We start from the raw sequence: 21,357 nt of genomic DNA, 5'->3' as shown, positions 1-21,357 counted from the left end.
GATCAACATTAGATGATTTCATGGTTGTAAATTAATTTACTAAACAGACGAGCTGCGAAACTAAAACATGTTGCCGGATTGGGAAGGATGTCGTTGGATATAGGAACGGATGTCGCCGAAGAGAGTGATAGATGAAGATGGAATGAGTTGCGATTTAGGGATTTAGTTTATGATTTGCTGCTGTTGCGTAGTTATATACCCAAAATTTCAGTGTTGTGATTTACAGATTCTCGTTGCGATTTACGGATTATCGTTGCGATTTACAGATTCTCGTTGCGATTTACGGATTATCGTTGCGATTTACGGATACGCGTTGCGATATACGGATACGCATTGCGATTTACGGATACACGTTGCGGTTTACGGATACGCGTTGCGATTTATGTGTTCGCGTTGCGATTTTCATATTCGCGTTGCGATTCTGGAAAATCGCAATGCGAATTTGTACTATCGCATTGCGATTTTCAAGAATCGCGTTGCGATTTTGGAAACTGATTTGCGATTCTGGGGATCGCGTTGCGATTTTTATTTCGCGTTGCGATTTTGTTGGTCATTTTGGCAAATCCAAAAAAAGTTGGTTAAAATCGTATATTATAAGGCATTTTTTGTCACTGAGGCGATTTTCTCTAACATTAAACATTCTAGTAGTATAGCATGACAACAAATTAAAAATAAATAAATATTTATGAAAATAATATAAACGCATAAAAATAAATAAATTGGATTTGTTGAGAGACCGTCGATTATACTACATTTAACTCATGAAGTTTATAGGTAGTATCTTTAACAATCAAGTTACTTTTACATTTATGAATCATATCATAAAAATAATATCAATAATTAAAACTCTGATAAATTATTTGACAAATAGTACATAAAACTCATCTAAGTCAACAATCCCTACATTTTTATGAATTATATCATAATTTTTTTTATCGATTATTAGAAGTTCAATGAATTATTTTACCTTAAAATTTATCTTAGTAAAAAAAATCTTTGAATTTTATAAATCATATCATAATAATTTTATCAATTATTAGAAGTTCAATAAATTATTCCACATACAATATTTGAAACTTATCTGAGTAAACAATCTCGCAACATTGTTAACAAAACTTATTACTAAGTTTTTTTTTTCATTAATGTGAATTTTGGTCAAATTCTTAACAATATTTTTAGTATTGTCCTTAATTTGATTGTTTTAAATCTCTATTATGACTATTGGGGTCAGATTAAAATATTAAAAATTTAAAAGTATAAGGACTAAAATCAACCAAAATAAATATATTAATTAAATCTATGATTTATACATAGTACAAGTACTAATAAGAGTATTTGACCTTTAATTTAAATTCTTAGAAAGTTGGAGTAAACAATGGTCCTTTGGGCATTGTGTTGGAATTGAAAGCTTTATGAGGCATTGGGCAGCTGCAGTGAACCCCAAGTAACCAGCAATTCTGCTATTATGCTAGAGAAAAGCCCATTACACTAAGCCTGGTGCTGGGTCTTTAGTACTATACACAAAACTTAATTAAAATATTAAATCCAAAGATATTATTAAGCTCCTTTAATACATTTTACACCTTCCTTCTCCATCGTTTCTTCTTCTTCTTTTTCCATTCCAAGTCGGCTTATCGACATCGTCTGAATCACAACTAATTTTTTGTCGATAACAATTTTGATCTCTAAATAATTTTCTAAAAAAACGTTGATTTATCGGTAATTACTATTTTAATAATAACGAGCAAGGAAAGGAGAGTAAAGATGAAGACCAGAATTGGGGCCCAAAAAGAACATGTTTTAGTTCGTTAATGATGTTTCACGATGTCCATCCACCCTGACATGTTTCTTGTTTGTCGACAAACATTACATAAAGATATTTATAATAAGTTAGTCCAGTGAAATAAAATATTAGATTTTTTTAAGTAGTATTAAAATTTAAATTTTATTATTATAAATTAAATAAATTAGATTAAAGTATAAATTTTTTACAATATTCAATCTAAATTAATTGATTAATAGAATATCAATAATTAAAAAAATAACATTACGGAAAGACCATAACAGTTCTCTAGGTAAAGCTTGGATAAGCACTCGTAAAGAGGTTTCTCTTGACAAGGCAAATTGGGACAGGCCAATGAATTGAGGTTTTATACAAATAATAGATAAAATAAGGTCAAAACACTTCCCGGGTCCCTATACTTTGCCAGGTTTGAAATTTTCTATACTTTATAAAACCGAGGAATTGTGTATTTAAAAACTTTACTTAATTGTAGAGACTGTTGTATTTTGTTTCAAACTTTGCCCACTATAAGTTGTACGATTACATCCACGTTATTATGGATAATGACGAGTTAATTGATTATAAAACAATAAATAAGTTTTATATAAAAATTATGTTCGAAAATATTAAAATCAAAATAGAAAAAATTATTATGTTGACGGTAAAATAGATGAGAGATTACTAAAAACTCACAGTAAAAACTTAAATGTGCTACAATATTAAACAAAATACAAATCTTAAATAGGAACATACAAAACCCTAAAATAATATGTCTATCATAGGAGTTCTGTCCCCGTACCACGATTAGATAAATGATGGGTTATTTCTTCGCCAAAAGTATGATCATATTACGAATTTTTTTTATCAAACTAGAATAAAGTTCATATTATAATATCTAACAAGTGTGTCGATGAAAAAAATTAACAGAAAATCATGTAGATTTAAGAACTCGGGCGTGTTCGTATATGACTAAATTGATAGTCAATTTCTTAAAAAAATCAAAGTTTTGGGGGATCTGAAGTGATAATGCTTTAGATAGATCACTTTGTGGCAAATTGGAACCAGGCACGACAAGGAACATGCTTGGGGAACTTGATGTTTAGCAAACGTTTCAGTTTACTTTAAAATTTTGTTTTGGAACATATTGATAAAAGGACAACGACAGCGCACTCTGTCTTAATCTTCCACAGTTTCCTCCATTGATTTTTGAATGAGTGGAGCAAGTTCAATGGAAGTAACCAATAACTCCATGCATATCCCCTTAATGGTTGACTCCAGTTTCTTCATCGCCATTCATCCCAAACTCTTCACTTTTCGCAATCCTACAATCTTTGTTCATTTCATCTTTTGCTTCTCACTATGTACTCTTTCATGTCTAATTTTAATGTCACAATCGAATCCAATTAGTCAGATTGTATAATGAATGTATAATCTAAAATTATCTTCTTCTTCTTTTAATTAACTACTGATATCAAATCTATTTATCAATTAATCTAGATCGAATTATATAAAAATTCATTATGGATGACTAAAATTATCTTTTTGATATCTCTGTCCAATCTGTTGAACTTTATCATGAGTATATAAACTAAAATAATCATACAAAATATATATTATTTAAATTCTTTTGTTAGACTAATCATTCATTAAACACTAAATGTTATTTCATATATGATATAGAATGGATTTAAAACACTCAAATTAAATTTGGCTTAAATAATAATAATAATAATAATAATTAAACCTTAATAATAAAAAAGCACCCAGTTGAACTCTTTAAATTGTAAATTACAATCAATTAAGTTCTTAAAACCATTTTCTCGGTTGAACTCCTAACAATCTATTAAATATATTTACGAGCTTGATATTACTTTCGATAAAAATGGTTGTCCCTTGTTCCCATATGTAATGGGGTAAGGGGGAGGTAAGATAGTAGGCTGCCCACAACACTAGGTTTAGAGCAGCTTCCGTAAGAGACCTCCAAATTATGAAATACCCTCCATGGGACTCGATCCCACGACCTCAAGGTTAAGAACCTTGTGCTCTACCAACTGAGCTGGATGGTCATTTCCTTGATATTACTTTCGATCAGTGATTTAATCGATTTTTTGTTATTTCGCCATGGCCATTTTGACATTTGAAGTTATATATAAAAATATATTGTAATTTTAATGAGATAATATTTTTTTAAATAATATAGGGTGATTACAAGTGATATTTGTTCATATTCCTTTTTAATCATTGATAACACACATACTCAGTTAAAAAATATATTGTTAAAGAAAGTGTTATTTTTCATATAAGCTGACAATTAAACTAGCAGAATAACTCACTCATTTGATATTTTGAGAAAACATTTTAAAATTTCAAGACCAATTTAAAATTTAGATACATAATGTGACGGTGTCCCACACAATTATTCCATATATATGGATATAAGTTGTAATAATTTTGTTCTTCTTCCAAGTGGAAAGTGGAAACGCCAATCGTTGTGGATTGCTGGCTATTAACGTATAAAATAAAAGCATGAAATAATGTCCAAAAAGCACGTTGGGGTATGCTCCCACTAATCCCACTTTGGTGTTTAAAGTAAGATTTAGTTATGTTAATGGAATTCATTGTCACAACAGTGAGATCCACTCCATCACATTCTTCTCCAGTTCCTGACCCCATAATCATTTTCTGACAATCGTGCCAGTGATGTTCAACACCTAATCCTATAGTCTGGTTGCATGTTAGTATTCTCAATAAATAATTCCTAGTTTAACAAGGACTGAATTGAGATTAACCAATGAAAGGGATTAATTTGTTTAATTTTAAAAGAATGAGATATATTACATATTTTAATTCAAGAATTATAATAATTAAAGTCCAATTTGATCAAAAAATTAAAATAATAAGACCTAAAGTTTAAATATCAATTTAAAATCTGAAGATTATTTATTAGTGTTTAGTGTAATTAATCCTAACTTTCTTTAAAATTACATCACCTTTCAAATTTTCATATATACAAACCATGAGAGTGTGGGAGGGTCATACCCCACCTCAAACTCTTTGTTCAATTGTATATTAGTCCCTATCAGTTCTAAAATTAATTAAATTGTAGTTTGACCTCCCAGTTTTTTCGGTTCAATTGTACTTTAGATCCCTGTCAGTTTTGAAATTATTTAAATTAAGCTTTATCCCTTCGTTTTTTTAATACTCATTGGGTCCCTATCAATTTTGAAATTAGATAAATTAAGCCTTAATCTCGTGTTCATAGTTTAAATACAACTTAGATCCCTTCTATTTTTGAAGTTGAACAATTTAACCCCTCTAATATTTTATTCTATCTATCTGTCTGTTCAGGGGAATGAATTCAAACTATATATTTCAAGTGGGGACTGGTGCATGAAAAGATGCACTTTCATTTGCAATAGGAGGGAAGAAGATGAATATGTTATTCCAGGCTCAAAATCATCAGCTAATTAAGTTGCTCAAACAGTGTTTATATGATGATGATGATCATGATGATGATGATAATAATAATAATAATAATAATAATAATAATAATAATAATAATGAAACTAATTAGCCACTTACTTGAAGAACTGAAAAAACATGGGAAGCAGATGTATTGTAGAAGGAATGATCTTGTGAATATTCCTCTTTGCTGCTCTGATGTACATAAGCTTTTAAATTGCCCTAAAACAACGATTTAACATGCAAAACATAATCATGGACCCGAGTTTAATAATAATTTTATCTGTTTCAAATTCGACCTAAAATTTTAATTAGAAACCATACTTTGATATGATTTAATATAATGTTCATATTCTTTTATTTATTATTCGAATAAAATACGAATATATGTAATTTAATAACATAAAATTAAAATAAATTTTAATTTCAAAACATATTTGTCGAAATAATCTATGAAGATGATGGTCCCTCACGAGTGGTAGAGGGTCAGAGTTTCTATAATATAATAGAAAATGGGAAAACTATGCAACCTTGAAGTGGAAAAGATAATTGTTAGGCACTAGTCATTTTCACCATAATTTTTATTTAGTGATCATCTTTGCCTTTCCAACTAGACAATATATATATATATATATATATATATATATATATTAATTCTGAATTTTGTCCCTCTTATTAACGAAAATTAAGAATTCGGTTTATTTCCTTTAATTTTTCAGAGTTTGATTATTTTTTTTATAAAAATTGATAAATTAATTTAGTTGCTGGTAAACATTATTAAATCGTTAATCTTAAAATCAATAGTTCAACAAGTTACATACAAAGGGATTAATAAAAAGGCAACGATTCAACAATTTTTCATAACGTAGGAAGACTAAACTTTTGACAAACCAAAGTAAATAGACTATCTTTTTAATTTTTGTAAAGTAGAGGGATGAATTCATAGTTAAACCATATATGCATAAATACATAAAGTTAGTGTCAAAATTAGTCCTTTTTAAAAGTATGTGCCCGCAAAAAGAACAAACTACTTCTATTATTGCCTTCATTTTGAGTTTATAGTTGGTTAAAATTCCCAATTAATTTGGCTTCTCACATTGGCCCCTTGCCCGGTTTTATCAAAGATTCAAATTCTGTTAACCTTATTAAAATTATTATTTTTTGTTTTAACAAATAAACTAATAAAATATAGAATTTTATATTAATATTAAATTAAATCTGACATGATCTTTTATTACCACAAGCAGCATCGAAGTTGTTTTTCCCCTGCAATTCAAACAATTTTTTATTACCACAAGCAGCAACTGACATGATCTTTTATTACCACAAGCAACATTGAAGTTGTTTCCCCCTGCAATTCATACAATTTTTTATTACCACAAGCAGCAACTGGCATGATCTTTTTATTGGCTTCCTCGCCCATGTAGGGCTTTAGAAAAAAAAATTTACTCATATAAGTCTCTAACTAAATTATTTATTGAAATGTAGTGTTTGCTACAGTGATCTTATTGATCGTCAAATGCTCCATAAGTCGTCAAGTACTCTTTGCGACAAAGCCTCTATTGCAGCATTTCTTATCTCTTCCCTCGTTGTTACAGTTTCATAGGTCGTCAAATACTTCATAGGTCGCCGTATGCTTTTGGAGACCTATGAAGATTACCATGTGCTCCTGGAGACATATGATGGTCACTGTAACAATCACCCTACTTAAACAAATAATTATTCGACTGCACTATGTATGTGAAGATTTTTTTCTAATGCATTATTTAAACACTTTTACCATCTTTTATTACCACAAGCAGCATTGAAGTTGTTTTTCCCCTGCAATTCAGACAATTTTTTTTACTTTTCTATATATACATGTGTGTATATACATTACCGTACAGAATCTAGTAAGTACCCATCATATTCTTAAACACGTCATCTGCATGCTAATATTAAACATAATATCCTTTCATAATCTCATGATATTTGATATATTAATCAGTTAATATATTAAAACATAATATTATAATTACATGTTGTTGTATTTGATTAATTTATGTTCACATAAATATGTGTTCTAAACATGCATCGACTACATTTATTATTTTTAAATAAATATTATTTTTAATATTTTAATTTATTGTTTTGATTTTTTTCATTTTTTATTTTAGATGATATTGAAAATTTCATATAAAACTTCTATCACTTCAACAAATATATGTCCTACATAATATATCTTTTAGAGAATATGACTTACGTGACTTACCTTTATAAATTATTTTCTTAAATACTTTTTTAAAAATTATATATTAAATAAATATTAAAAGAGTATTATCCTAATAATATAACTGATCTAATAAAATTATATTGTTACATGTAAACTATTGTATATAAAAGTTTATTTAATGTAGAATAATAAAATAATCTTTTTTTGAACAAAGAATAATAATAAATAATCTGTATACAAATCATGAGTCATATATTATTGATAACTATATTTTAATGTAAAGAATTATTATTATTATTATTATTGTTATTATTATGATATCAATTATAATTTTTAATTTAATTTTTTAGACTTTGTATTATTGATTAGCACGTGGGTTTGGTTGCATAAAAGGAAAACAATAGGGGCAATAATGTCATTGAAAGAAGAACGTACAGTATAATTAAGATACCGTGTATATTCTTCGTTTCTTTTTCTCTATGCATATTGCATTAACATAAATTACAAATATAATCTGAAATTCCAATATTTTTCCTTTTGATGAGAAAATATCATCACCGCCATTATCAACTGTGTTTCTTCAACGTTCAAACGAACAAAAACTCAGAACGCGAAGTCTTTTTTCCTCTGTTACTTTGCTCTGCAATGTTTTCTAGCTTCGTTAATGGCGTCTTGATTATGGGGATTCAGAGAGGAACTATACCTCTCTGAAATTTCCCGTTCTTTCTTTTACTTTGGGTTCTTTTTTTTCCTTTTGTTCTTTTGGCTTTAAATGAATTATCACTTTAAGTCGTTTTCTGGGTTGAGTTGATTTGCTTTTTCATTAGAATCTATGGCTCTACTCGTATTCAGAAGAGGCAAAGGGTAAATCTTTTGTTCTTTTGTTTTTGTGTTTTTGTGTTTTTGGTAATATATACTATTTTAATTCACTTGTTTTGCATGAAAATCTCACATGGTTTCTTTTTTTCTTCTCATGGGTAAACTATGCTTTTATAATTTAAACTTTGTGTTGTTGCTATCGGTTAAGTTTTGATAGAACTTTCAGTTTATCTATAGAATTCAAAGCAGTGCTTGCATATGTTATATGGTCTGCATGCTGAAAAAAAGAAAGGGAAAAAGAAAGAGTGTTTTTTCATTGAAATTTGAATTTTTGAATCATTGAAAGCAAAGGAAGCTTGTTAATGACTTAATGGTGCAAAAACTGGAGAAAAAAATGAGGTTTTCATTGAGTAATCTAATTGAAGGTATCTGAAATTATTTATTTTTAATCAATAAGTTAGCTTATCTTAGTGATCAAATTATATGTAGGTATAGATGCTATTCTGTTTTTTGTAAAGTGGATTCTTAAATTTACATTCTTTTGTTGTTTTTAATTTATTTTTTGTATCATCTATTAGGCATCTTTGTTTTTATGGATAAAATATGTGATTATTCGACTTTTGCTTATGCTGTCTTGAAGGTTCCTAGGAAACGTTAAATGGCTTAGAGAAGCACTCATGAGTTTCAGCAAGGAGAAGTCATTGTTGGAATAAGTAAAGTCAGGACATTATTCGATAGTCAGCTTTCCTCATACGGCGAATATCAATATAATCTTTTGTTTCCCTTCGCTTGGTTGAATGTAGCTGATCCCTGTCTGATTTCATCGAACTCTTCGTGAGAGATCAGCTTTATTCGAAGGAAAAAAAGACAGTAATTTCAGCTTCAGTTCGGGGCATATCTCCTCTGGCATCGTAGTTTTTGTTGTTGGACTCAAGATATATATGTGTGTGTGTGTGTGTGTGTGTGTGAAGTTTTAAGCTTTGTTGGCAATTCTCCTTTGGTCAGGTGAATTTCTTAAGGAAGGAGTGTTTATCATCATCATTTGCATCTCTTTATGTATATCTCCTTTCGTACTCGGAACTTCACTCTGACCTTTAACTAGAACACCAGGAAAGTTTACCCCCTCTGTTACTTCTGTGGAAAATCTTCTTCTGAAGTTTCCTCTGGTGTAAACTTTCGACCCATTTGGGCAAATCTCCTTTGGCATTTGGAGTTCTTCGTTGACTCCTTCGTCCCTTCAGGGCAAATCTCCTTTGGCATTAGAGTCAAATATCCTTTTCAGGACATTTGACTCACTATCGGTTTCGAACAATCGGACTGACTGGAAGATACAAATTCCACGGTTCGTAACAGAAGAGTATAGTCATATCCTTGGATGTGTCTTCATCGGGATTTACTATTATCTCATCGTCCTTATTACAATATCTGTTAAGATAAACTTGGATTGGCGTATCTTGGATGCTTCAGTTTGTTCAAGCAGGAGTGAAGTACTGGTATGTTTTTCTTCCATGACTTTATATTATCTTGTTATCGAATTTGCACTAAACTGATAGTTGCTGTAATTAAGAGAAACACTTAACAATTAGTGATGTCTTGCTTTAAACTAAATTTTCCATACATTCGCAGGTGCGTGTGCTATCTTTTATGATATTTTCTGTCTACTATAGATCCTGTTCTTAAAGATACTAAGGTCAGAATCTTGCCTGAAATGCTGCTAAATATGTCGTTCATATGTCATTTCATGTCGAACTGAACTTTAACAAACATCTTCCCGTAGGCAGTGAAAAATGGATATGCTGCTGTCCGATTCTGAGTGGGAAAATTTTAGTGAAAGTGGCATTAGTGAAGAACAGGAAGAAATGAACTTTCTGTATGATGGTCAGGCTTCTACCATTCTATCAAGTCTAGAGGAAAGTATTGGAAAAATCGATGACCTCCTCTCATTTGAGAGGGGTTTCGTTCATGGAGATATTGTGCGCTCCGTAACTGATCCGTCTGGGCAGATGGGTAGAGTAATCAATGTAAATATGCTTGTGGATCTTGAGAATGTTCATGGGAATATCATAAAAGATGTAAATTCAAAACAACTTCTGAAGATCCGTTCCATTTCTGTTGGGGATTATGTGGTTAATTCAACTTGGATTGGGAAGGTGGATAAAGTTGTTGACCGTGTCACTTTCGTGTTTGATGATGGATCAAAGTGTGAAGTTAGTACCATGGATCAAGTGAAGCTTGTGCCTGTTTCTCCTAACATAATCGATGACTTGCAATATCCATATTATCCAGGACAAAGAGTAAGGGTGGTACCTTCGAATTTTTCTAGTTCAACTAGATGGTTATGTGGTACCTGGAGCGGAAATCAGGATGAGGGAACTGTTTCCGGTGTGGATGTGGGTTTTGTCTACGTTAATTGGATTTCCTCTGCACACATGGATCACGATTCAAGTGCCTCTCCTCCCTCACGTTTGCAGGAAGCAAAAGACTTGACTTTGTTGTCGTCTTTTCCCCATGCAAGTTGGCAGCTTGGTGATTGGTGTATGCTTTCTTTTGACGACTGCAATGGAACTTTTGAAGAGTTTCTCCATGGATCAACTCGCGATGTGATTAAAGATAACTGGAGACTGGAAAAAGGATTTAAAAGAGGAAACCTCGGATCAAGATTGGAGGAAATCTTTGCTATCATGAAGACAAAGACCAAGCTTGATGTTATGTGGCAAGATGGTACCTGCAGTTTGGGATTAGAGTCACATACTTTACTTCCTGTTAGTGTTGCAAATGCGCACGAATTTTGGCCTTGTCAGTTCATCCTGGAAAAGGGAACCAGTGTCAATAATCAAAGATGGGGTGTAGTTCATGGTGTGGATGCAAAAGAGCGAATGGTTAAGGTACAGTGGAGAAACATGGACGTGAATGAAGTCAACAATTACGATACAGAGCAGATGGAGGAAACTGTTAGTGCTTATGAACTTGTTGAGCACCCAAACTACTGCTACTCTTTCGGTGATATTGTGTTTAAAGTGGTGCAGAACCATTTTGGTGATCAAGCTGACAACGGTCACGTAACCTCAGAAACGGGTTTTGGCACAGAAGCTGCTCCAAAAGGCGAAAACATGAGATGGAATCAGAACAACTCTCCCTCTTCATATGGCCTATCCTGTATTGGCACTGTCATTGGGTTTGAAGATGGAGAATTGGAGGTGAAATGGGCTTCTGGTATTTCAACAAAGGTTTGAATCTTACACATCCGTTTTCCATGATTCGAGGCATACACATACATATCAATTTGTAGTCATAAGAATTTATCATTATACTTCGTCACAGGTTGCACCTTATGAAATTTACCGAATTGATAAGTGTGAAGACTCAGTTACGGCTCATGTTCACTATGAAGAAAATACAGAGGATTTTAACCACGAGATGTTTCTGCACGAGACGCTATCTGATAGCCCCAAAGGAAAGGTAAACTCAACTTTCTCTCCCTCTTTTCCATTTATATTTCTGAGCATTTTGTGCCAATCCTCATCTCACATCTTGTATTATGTGTCTCGCTAAGCTCGATAATGACTGATTCTATTCTCAGGAGTTGCTGAGTTTCGATAGTGCTCGTGAAAGTGGTGAGAAAGTCTCATGGGCGCCTACTTCCTTCTTTCGTCCTCAAGCTGCCATCAGATTTTTCTCAACCATTGCTTCTAGCATCCTTGGATCCCTTGGTTCCAGATCACCTTTAAGCCAAGAGTCGTCTAGTTATATTTCTCATGGTGCTAGAGAATATGATATTCTTCTCGAGAAAGAAGAATTGGAAACTTGCTATCGAAATGCCGAGCTAGATCTGATTGAGATGCAGATATCTGAAACAACAAAAATAAAGCAGGAAGTAGAAGAGATCAAAGGAAACAACGGTAGAATGATGCCGAGACCCAATGAGACTTCAGGCCTCTTTAGGCAGTTTGATATGGTTAGCGAGTGCACAGATCACCATTTTCTCGGGGAAAACAAGGTGTTGGCTGTGTCTCAGGTTAGAAACATTTTTCGACTCCTTCGACATACAATTCGAGTTGTTCAAACAGTCGGTGGATCATTTCTGCTTTTGCACTTGACTGTGTTTCTAGGTGAAACGAAGTTGGGTAAAGAAGGTTCAGCAAGAATGGAGTATCCTAGAGGAAAACCTTCCCGGTTAGTATTTTATCTTACTCTTTGTAATGAATTTATGTGTTGCATGTAACGATTTTCTCGTAACACTATTTTTGACCTGAGCAGAAACTATCTATGTCCGTGCATACGAAGAAAGGATGGATCTACTACGAGCAGCCCTTGTGGGTGCCCCTGGAACGCCCTACCATGATGGGCTGTTCTTTTTCGATATTTATCTTCATCCGGAGTATCCGTATGAACCACCTGTAAGCTCTACTTCCAGTCTTGCTACTAATTGCAGCTTTTGGAATGCGAATACAAGCGGTCATTAAAATGTTATTATCCTTAAACCTATCTCATGAAAGTCGTAATTTTGCAGTCGGTCTACTACCATTCAGGGGGGCTACGCCTCAATCCCAATCTGTATGAATCAGGGAAGGTTTGCTTAAGCCTCCTAAATACGTGGACAGGTTCTGACACCGAGGTCTGGAATCCAGGCAGCTCAACAATTCTACAAGTTCTTCTGTCCCTCCAGGCTCTAGTGCTTAATGAAAAACCTTACTTCAACGAAGCTGGATACGATAAACAGTTAGGACGAGCCGAGGGGGAGACGAACTCAGTGAGCTACAATGAGAATGCGTTCCTCGTAACCTGGCAGTCCATGCTTTATATTCTCCGCAAGCCACCGCAGGTAAAATTTTGCAATCTAAACATCTTTCCAGCTCCATTCGATGAGTTTGTAAGTATTCTTTAAGAGAATTGATCGGTCCTAAACATCTTTCCGGCTCCATTCGATGCTGTTACAGCATTTCGAGGCACTTGTCAAGGAGCATTTTAGTAAACACGCCGAAGCTATCATCTGGGCCTGCAACATGTACATGGAAGGTGCACGAGTAGGATATGCTCTCGAATGCCGTGCAAACAGTCGTGATGAACACATCGAAGGAAGTTCGACCGGGTTCAAAATCATGCTGCCAAAGCTCCTTCCGAAGCTTGTGGAGGCATTTTCAGATCAGGGTATTGATTGCAGCCGATTTCAAGGGCTGAAGTGAATCTGCTATCATATGAATACCATTGTATAATATTCCTCACCGGAATTCAAAACTAGAAAAACGAATGTGTTCATATCCAGGTGTGATTTGGTTAAAGATTGCTATGTTTTCCTTAATCTATTACAGTCGAAACTGTAAAAGAAAATTATTGTTTGCAGACAATAAGAATATGAAATAAGAAATATGATTGGATTGGTGTGCTTTGATAATTCTGGGGGTGTTAAAAGTAATCGTAATTGTTAACGGTAACCATTAATCGATATAATCGTTATATTTAATATGTTAATTAATCAAACTGTTAACGTTAAACAGTTTCGGTTAACTAAACAATAAAAAATGATAATTAACGATTAAGGTTGCGGTTATGAATTAATCAAACTGAGAGATGTGTATACTTATACTAGTGTATATATATGTTGAATGTTACATTTTTTAAGAGATGTACATACCTACATCAAAGTAAGTATGTGTTAAACGTTATATTTTTTATTTTCTTTACTTACACTAGTAAAAATATGTGTTAAGTGATACATTTTTAGTATGAATTATGAAATTTTAAAACGTTTATGTTCAGTTATTTTTGAAAAATAATTGTAATATGTTAATGGTAGGTTTATTTATAAACGAACCACTAATAATAGTTAACCGTTTTAAAACAATTATGTTATAGTTAAAATGTTTTGAAATCAATGATTGGAATCCGAGATAACTTGAATCTAAAAAGATCATTTGAAATGTACGAAATAAACAAGCCGAAAAATGATTTAGTTTAAAAAAATTCACTCGATAAATTCAAATAAATCAAATTTAAAATAACTCGGCTTGAAATAATATATTAACATTAAAAGAAATGAATATCGATATAATCAATCAAATATAATTAAAACGATCATTTAAGCATAATTCAACCGCTTCGGATAACTTTATCCTTCGAATTGAACACAAAGTGTCAAGAATTTTGCCGTTAAATCCTTTATGCTTTATGGTCGGTCATAAATCAAATTAAAACTCCTATATTTGTCCCCGAACATGGCCTTAAATGGAGGTAGCTATAAATACCCCCATTGATTTTAACACTGTTTCTTCACCGCTCCGAGTCTCTAAAGCTTCGCCAATTTCAAAACCGGTTAACGATGAAGCCGCCGGAACTTATTTTTTACCCAAAAAGTCACTCAAAAACCCATAATTTCCATCCAACTCCCTTCCTCTTCGTCGCCATCGTTTTTCTTCTTCAAATCCCAAAGGCAATCTCCTCAATCGCCGCTCAAATACCATTAGAGTACGTCAAACGCTGCAACGACGTCGTGCCGGCATCAACAGCGGAGCCTAGCGCTCTCTCTTCCAGTTCCTCTATCTCTCACGACCTCGACTTCAAAATTGGGTATTACACCGGCGGAGACTCCATTTTCTCCCAACTGAATCCCGCCACCGATGTGCTGAAATCCGCAACGTTTCATGCTCGTTTCTCGCAAGACTACCTCGATAGTAATAAGAACCGAATCCATAAAGTGAATGGAAAGCTCGTTTTACAAACTCCCAAATCGTTTGCCATTTCTTCTCCCGGTGGCGGTGTATTAAATCCCCGCCGTGGATTGCGGCGGACGTTCCGGATCAGGGGACCAAAAATTCCTTCGGTGGTCGATAGAGAAATGCAGAGGTTTTCACTTGGTGGGTTTTGGTCGGAATCGACTGGGAGGCTTTGTATGATTGGGTCAGGGATGAGTAACGGAAATGCAGGTAAATTTCGGACCTTTAATGTTGTTCTTAAGCTCAATTATTCAACCACTTTTAATGTTTCCGGTAGTTTGATCTCTGGGGTTCTTCAAAGTTTGGATTCTGAACATAGTTCGAGTTATTTTGAGCCTGTTTCCTTATTGGGTGTGAGGAGCTTTGGGAATTATGAGTTTAGTTTGGTTGATAATGGACAGGAAAGTTCATGTTTAAGTGAAGGAGAGAATTTGGATGTTAGCAAAGCAAATGGAGGACTTTGTTCAGTGAATGTTCACCGTAGGATTAGGTTTGGATTGGATTATGAGAAGGATTGTGATCAAGATAATTGTAGTTCCATTATTAGAGATGTTAAGGATGCTCCGAGTATCATGTTTTTTCGACAGACGAAATGTGTGGATGAAGGGAAAATGCTGATTTTGTTGGATTTTCGAAACTCGAGTTCTATCAGTGCATTTTTCCCTTTTGATCCCAATACGACCTTGATCGCTGAGGGAGCATGGGACGAGAAGAAGAATGGTGTCTGCGGTGTTGCTTGTCGAGTTTTGAATTTCAGGGATTCTTTGAATGGAGCATCTGTGGGCGAGTGCTCCATTAAGTTTAGCTTGAGATACCCCAAGGTGTTTTCACTGAGGAATAGGGATTCGATTGTGGGGAAAATTTGGAGTGATAAAAGCAAGGATGATCCAAGTTACTTTGATATGATTAGGCTCAGGAGTGTTTGGGAAGTATCACCTGGGTTAAAGAATGTTCCAGGTTTAAGATACGAGTATACAGAGGTTGCTAGTGCTCGAAAAATTTATGTGAGTAAGAACGTTGCTGAACACAAGGGAAAGACATACCCTAATGGCGATTCAATAGACATGAGATTTGAAATGTTGTTGATTGATAGTGAAGGAGAAGCAGCATGGGGTGTTGCAAACCCGCTGTTTGTGGGTGACCAGCCCTACAAGTATCAGCCTTACGGTCTTTTATCAATGTCGAATGTGTCAGCAGATCATTTGAGCAATAATGACGGCAGGCTATTAAATATCAGCTACGAGATTAGCTACTCGTATCGTTCGAGTGATGGTCGTATTTTGGACAGAGGATTTGTAATTTCTTCTGAGGGAATATATGATAGGCATTCCGGTGTTCTATGCATGGTTGGATGTAGTCAATTACAAGTAAGATACAAGAATCATAGTTCGATAAAAAATGATTCACTGGATTGTGACATTTTGGTTACTGCTCAATTTTCTCCGTTAAATTCTGCAGAAAAGTATCGTGTTAAGGGGACAATTAAAAGCACACGGATCAAGTCAGACCCTCGTTATTTTGGGCCCATTAGTTTGTCTTCAAAATCATTCTACGCTGGACAGGCGAAAGAATCCATTTGGAGAATGGATTTGGAGATTACCATGGTTCTGGTTTCCAATACACTTGCATGTCTTTTTGTTGGATTGCAGCTGTTTCATGTTAAGAAACATTCCGAAGTGCTTCCCTTTATCTCTGTCTTGATGCTCATTGTTCTTACTCTGGGGCATATGATTCCTCTATTGTTGAACTTTGAGGCCTTGTTCGTACCAAATCATAATCAACAACAAAATGCTTTTCTTCAAAGTGGTGGATGGCTTGAAGTAAACGAAATAATAGTAAGGGCGGTAACAATGGTAGCTTTCCTTTTGCAGTTTCGCCTTCTCCAACTCACGTGGTCTGAACGGCAAAGTTATGAAAGCCTAAAGGGCTTATGGGAGGCTGAGAGAAAGGTTTTATACATATCCCTACCTTTATATCTAACCGGTGTGTTGATTGCTTGGTTTGTGCACCTTTGGAAAAACACTCACCAGACACCATTTCTACAACCCCGTCAGAGACGTCTTCCGTTCAAGAATAATTTCTACCAGCAAAGTTCTTTCTGGAGTGACCTTAAATCTTATGGCGGTTCGGTCGTCGATGGGTTTTTGCTTCCACAGATTGTGTTCAACATGTTCTCCAATTCCAACAAAAACGCTCTTGCTGCTTCGTTTTACTTGGGAACCACCCTGGTCCGGTTGTTGCCTCATGCATACGATCTTTACAGAGCTCACAGTTTTTCAGGATATCTCGATTTATCATATATATATGCTAATCATAAGATGGATCTCTATTCCACAGCCTGGGATATCATCATACCTTCTGGTGGTCTGCTCTTTTCCATCTTCATTTCCTTGCAGCAGCGATTTGGGGGTCAGTGTTTACTACCTAAACGGTTTCGAACGGATGCGGTGTATGAAAAAGTGTCTGTAGATAACAGTGAGGAATTGCAAGGGGAATCAGTTCAGAAGAACTTTTATAGCTTGTGATGCAGTAATGGCGGAAACAGTATTTTCTTTTTTTTCCAGAATTCGAATATATAGTAAACTCGTTACAGTCACCGTATTCGCTAGCTATGGGCTCTATATCCTTTTGCTTCCCAGTTCTGGTATGCAAACCTCCAATCTTGTTGAAATCCATGTTCTGAAATCAAAGAGTGATATACTGAAATAAATGTTGAAAGTAGTATGTTTTGCATTTAAGCCAGTTTATTTATACCCTGAAGCTTTCTATTCATGAATGCACATTTTATACGATCCATATGATCTCTGCGGGTCTATATTTGATTTTTCTACTTCTTTAGCTTCCATGGAAGACATAAAACAAGAGAAAGGGAAGGGAATTTTCTTGCTTTCAGCAAAGCAAAGCTACTGTTGAAGACTTTTGATGAAAGCAAACTCAGTTTAATCGAATTTTGTTCACCCTAATCTAAAAAAAAAAAACTTCGATTTGGAAAAATAAGTACAACCCTCCTACCAGCTCACTTGGGCCTTTGTTCTGCTGGTTAAGAATGTGTAGATCTATATTATGTATCACTATGTTCATATGAACTAAACAATGGTTTCTCAGTCTTAACAGCTATTGATTCAAACAGATTCAAGAAAGATACACGTGATCGCTATACATATGAGCAGTCATGTTCAAAGACTGGAGCATTGCTTCCCCTCTTTTGTTGAAAACAAACGTGGATATACCACCATTGTTCACATCAATCGACCGAAACCTGAAGCATGAAAAAGAAACCATTAAGAACCGCCGAAAGCCAAGCACAGACCATTTACGAACAACGGGTGATACGCAGATCGCGGTTGGTTTTTGAGTTCAACAAGATGCCTAGAAACACATTGAGAAGAAAATGGCATACCTCTCGGGGGGAAGCCCTAAAGCTGAGCAGATCAGTGCCCTTAACATTGATTTGTGCGTGACAACCAAAAAGTTTTCTCCCTGATCAATGATGGACTATTCTTACTCATCAATCAGATCAATTGGGCAATGCAGAAATGGTAAAAGTTACAGAAAAAATGAAAACAAAAGATGGCATACGGGTGACAACAAGATTTCCCTCCAAGATTCTCTTGCTGTTGCCCACAGTTTCCGAAGAGGGTAGACGCCGTTTACGTAGAAATTTGCCGGATCCTCTCTCCATGTTGTGTACTCCTTTGGATATATCACCTTAGCATCCACTGCCTCCAAATTCTGAATATCATTTAGTCTAGTACTAGTAGTTTTTGCATTATTCCAAACCAGAATGAGCTAATCAAGTTAACCGATGTTCAAAACCAACTAGACGATGACTTCTACGTAGACCAAGTTAGTAATGTACTTAGACAAGTTGTGAACAAATAACCAATTGTTAGAAACAGACCATTTTTCATGCCTTCAAGGAAAAAGAGATGGCACTCCTTCAGTGAATCAAGGAAAACCAGTGGCTCTTCCCTCCCTTGCCATAACACTTCGGCAGTGGTCTGCATTGAAGAAAGATAGTCCGATATAAAAAAGAATCATGTACGGCTAACCTTAAACGTCAGTAGTCATACCTTAGCACGGGATATCGGACTTGAAAAGCATTGATCAAAGTGCATATTCGAAAGGGCCTGCCTACACCTCTCAGCTTGCTTTATCCCAGCTTCTGTTAGAACAGATAAGTTTGAGCTTCCCTGTAACACAAAAGATAACAAAGTCAGCAGTTCAGGAATCCATGGGATTCCGATACAAATGGAACTAACTTATATTTTGCCCCGACTCTTGGTTAAGCTAAAAATACTCATACCGAACACCTGTATCTGATATATCCGTGTTTGAGACACATCCGAATCCAAGTAACATAATATAACTTCATTTATGTTCAGTTGTTGACAATGAATCAGGCACTTGTATCGGACACACCAGTTTTAACTTCCTTAAATTTCAATGTTCATCCATCACATTCAAATAGCTTCATTTCTCTCATTCATGGACCGAGGCACGTTGTAGGTGGGAGAGGTAATGTCCTTCCAACTTTGATGGTTTAATTACATTTAAGCCGTTGATAATTTTGAAATTATTGAAATTATATCCTTGTCTCTCCCACGTATTTCTGATTTAATTATATTTTAGGATTTGTTAATTTTAAAATTAATAAAATTACACTTTAACTCCAATTTTTTCTAGTTTAACTATTTATTTAAGATCTTTTAATTTTAAAATTAAGCCTTTAACTCCTTTAATTTTTAGGGTAAACTACACCCAGTATCATTTAATTATGAGAATTCTAATTTAACTATCAATTCTTTTAATTTTATCAATTAGACCACTATTTAAATGATGTCAATCAAAATGTTAAATGTTAATGAAGAGAGTGATGTGTCAATTAAAAAATTTAAGATAATTTTACATTTATTTTTCGTTAGTTACATATATTATCATTTTGGTCATAATTTTAATTTAATTAAATAAATCTAATTCTCTAATCAAATCACGGTGAGATTAAAATCTTCATTTTCAAATTTCCATTTTTAAGTGGTAATAGAGGCAGTTTATCCTAATTCTTATAGTTTAATTACTTTTTAAACCTTATTTAGTTCAAAATTAAATAACTTAACCCGACTCCTACGCTCTCATTCATATTTCATACCATATCATTCCAACTATACCCACCAGCCAACAGCCACAACACAAGCAATAACTTGCAATCGAAACTAAATTACAAGAGAGCTAGTGGCAACAAACCTGAACTTTACCCTCTTTATTCCAAGAGCTGAGGCCATGCCTTACAAGAGTTACCTTCTTTGGGGACGATAAAGACTCACGAGTAAGTGATATGGTAGCTCTTTCAAAATCATAAGCAGTACCAGTCAAGGAATAATCATTTTCAAGCTTATCTGCGAGATACACCATAACAATCACCTTCAAATTACAAAGAAAAAAAGGGAAATGGAAATGGAAAAAGCAGTGAACTTACCAGCAGTTACAGGGCCCTGATCTGCACCAGAACTCGAGCACTGAATCCTAGGACTGGAACGACAAAGATTATAGGTTTTAGCTAATCTAAGATCTTTTTTGGAGGCTATTATTGAGAAGAAAGGGATGGTTAAGGACAGAGCTTCACAAACCATCTTGTTGAACGATAAGGGCGAAAGAAATTGGTTATGGATCTATGATTCGTTGCTATATATGTATTTGGCCCTTATGGGCAGTTGCTTGTGGGTTTCAGAGGTAGTTAGTAGCTTGGTGAAGATGCAGAAAAGGGTTTCAATGATCAAATCTTTGATTATTAGGAGCTTGGGTACTGTAATCTAACTTTGAGTGGTAGGGGTTTGTTTTGCCTGTGATACGCTGAGGTTTTGGGTCAGCGATTATTATCCTTACGTTGATCCGATATCTCATACTTTTAATATTTTTTCTTTTCTTTTTTTCTAGAAAATATCGGTATTTATTCGAAAACGGAACGGAAGATTCCATTTATATAATTATATACCGTGAGATTCGGTTTCTATTCCATATCATCATTTTTTTTATTTTGAATTTTGAGTTAATTTTATAGAATTCAGGATAATTTATGTAGATGTATTTCTTATACATTTATATTTTGATATATATATATTAGTATATAAAATGTTAGATTATAGTATTAAATTAAAATTTATTTTAACTTAATATTATTAATAATTTAGTATTTTATTTATTTATTTAATTTTAACAATATATATATATATATATTGAAAATATATTAAATTAGGTTTGATTGAATTAGTTTAGAGTCAAATTTCTAATTAAATTTTTAATCAAATTTGAGGTAAATAAAATATGTTTAAATATAAATTAAATCGAGAAAAAATATTATTATTATTATTATA

General features: G+C 33.9%; 3 protein-coding genes across 5 annotated transcripts; 2 read left to right on the top strand and 1 right to left on the bottom strand.

Moving 5' to 3' along the window:
• Positions 1-8,204: 8,204 nt before the first annotated feature.
• Positions 8,205-13,466, top strand: LOC120210485 (probable ubiquitin-conjugating enzyme E2 24). Of its 2 annotated transcripts, none has more exons than XM_039209217.1 (9): positions 8,205-8,321; positions 8,917-9,769; positions 10,058-11,503; positions 11,598-11,735; positions 11,857-12,291; positions 12,386-12,449; positions 12,534-12,673; positions 12,787-13,098; positions 13,214-13,466. In XM_039209217.1, the coding sequence occupies exons 3-9, from the start codon at positions 10,064-10,066 to the stop codon at positions 13,457-13,459; spliced, it is 2,775 nt and encodes a 924-aa protein (XP_039065148.1). In that variant the 5' UTR covers positions 8,205-8,321; positions 8,917-9,769; positions 10,058-10,063; the 3' UTR covers positions 13,460-13,466. The 2 variants fall into 2 exon arrangements, with proteins under 2 accessions (XP_039065148.1, XP_039065147.1); XM_039209216.1 differs by having other exon boundaries at positions 10,054-11,503.
• A 989-nt stretch (positions 13,467-14,455) lies between these two features.
• On the top strand, positions 14,456-17,720 carry LOC120210484. Its single transcript, XM_039209215.1, has one exon. The coding sequence runs from the start codon at positions 14,593-14,595 to the stop codon at positions 17,509-17,511; it is 2,919 nt and encodes a 972-aa protein (XP_039065146.1). The 5' UTR covers positions 14,456-14,592; the 3' UTR covers positions 17,512-17,720.
• Positions 17,721-18,080: 360 nt separating this feature from the next.
• Positions 18,081-20,829, bottom strand: LOC120210483 (probable 2-carboxy-D-arabinitol-1-phosphatase). Of its 2 annotated transcripts, none has more exons than XM_039209213.1 (7): positions 20,463-20,829; positions 20,231-20,382; positions 19,060-19,179; positions 18,888-18,987; positions 18,566-18,705; positions 18,387-18,481; positions 18,081-18,245 (listed from the first exon to the last, which is right to left on the bottom strand). In XM_039209213.1, exons 1-7 carry the CDS (start codon positions 20,614-20,616, stop codon positions 18,119-18,121), a joined length of 888 nt encoding a protein of 295 aa, XP_039065144.1. In that variant the 5' UTR covers positions 20,617-20,829; the 3' UTR covers positions 18,081-18,118. The 2 variants fall into 2 exon arrangements, with proteins under 2 accessions (XP_039065144.1, XP_039065145.1); XM_039209214.1 differs by having other exon boundaries at positions 18,387-18,466.
• Between the last annotated feature and the right edge of the window lie 528 nt (positions 20,830-21,357).

Source organism: Hibiscus syriacus, unplaced genomic scaffold (genome assembly GCF_006381635.1).
Source record: "Hibiscus syriacus cultivar Baekdansim isolate YM2019G1 unplaced genomic scaffold, ASM638163v2 tig00109924_pilon, whole genome shotgun sequence".
NCBI classification, from domain to species: Eukaryota; Viridiplantae; Streptophyta; class Magnoliopsida; order Malvales; family Malvaceae; genus Hibiscus; species Hibiscus syriacus.
Note: the sequence above shows the minus strand (reverse complement) of the source record. Positions and strands in the feature narration are given on the sequence as shown.

Bases quoted from the DNA above. Each gene is read 5' to 3' on its own strand.
- LOC120210483 (XM_039209213.1), bottom strand. From the start codon at position 20,616: ATGGTTTGTGAAGCTCTGTCCTTAACCATCCCTTTCTTCTCAATAATA. The intron at 18,706-18,887 runs GTCTGTTTCTAA...ATTTGGAGGCAG, and splicing joins CCTTGAAGGCATGAAAAATG to TGGATGCTAAGGTGATATAT. The intron at 18,246-18,386 runs GTATGCCATTTT...TTCATGCTTCAG, and splicing joins TTAGGGCTTCCCCCCGAGAG to GTTTCGGTCGATTGATGTGA.
- LOC120210484 (XM_039209215.1), top strand. From the start codon at position 14,593: ATGAAGCCGCCGGAACTTATTTTTTACCCAAAAAGTCACTCAAAAACC.
- LOC120210485 (XM_039209217.1), top strand. From the start codon at position 10,064: ATGGATATGCTGCTGTCCGATTCTGAGTGGGAAAATTTTAGTGAAAGT. The intron at 11,504-11,597 runs GTTTGAATCTTA...ACTTCGTCACAG, and splicing joins CTTCTGGTATTTCAACAAAG to GTTGCACCTTATGAAATTTA. The intron at 12,674-12,786 runs GTAAGCTCTACT...GTAATTTTGCAG, and splicing joins AGTATCCGTATGAACCACCT to TCGGTCTACTACCATTCAGG.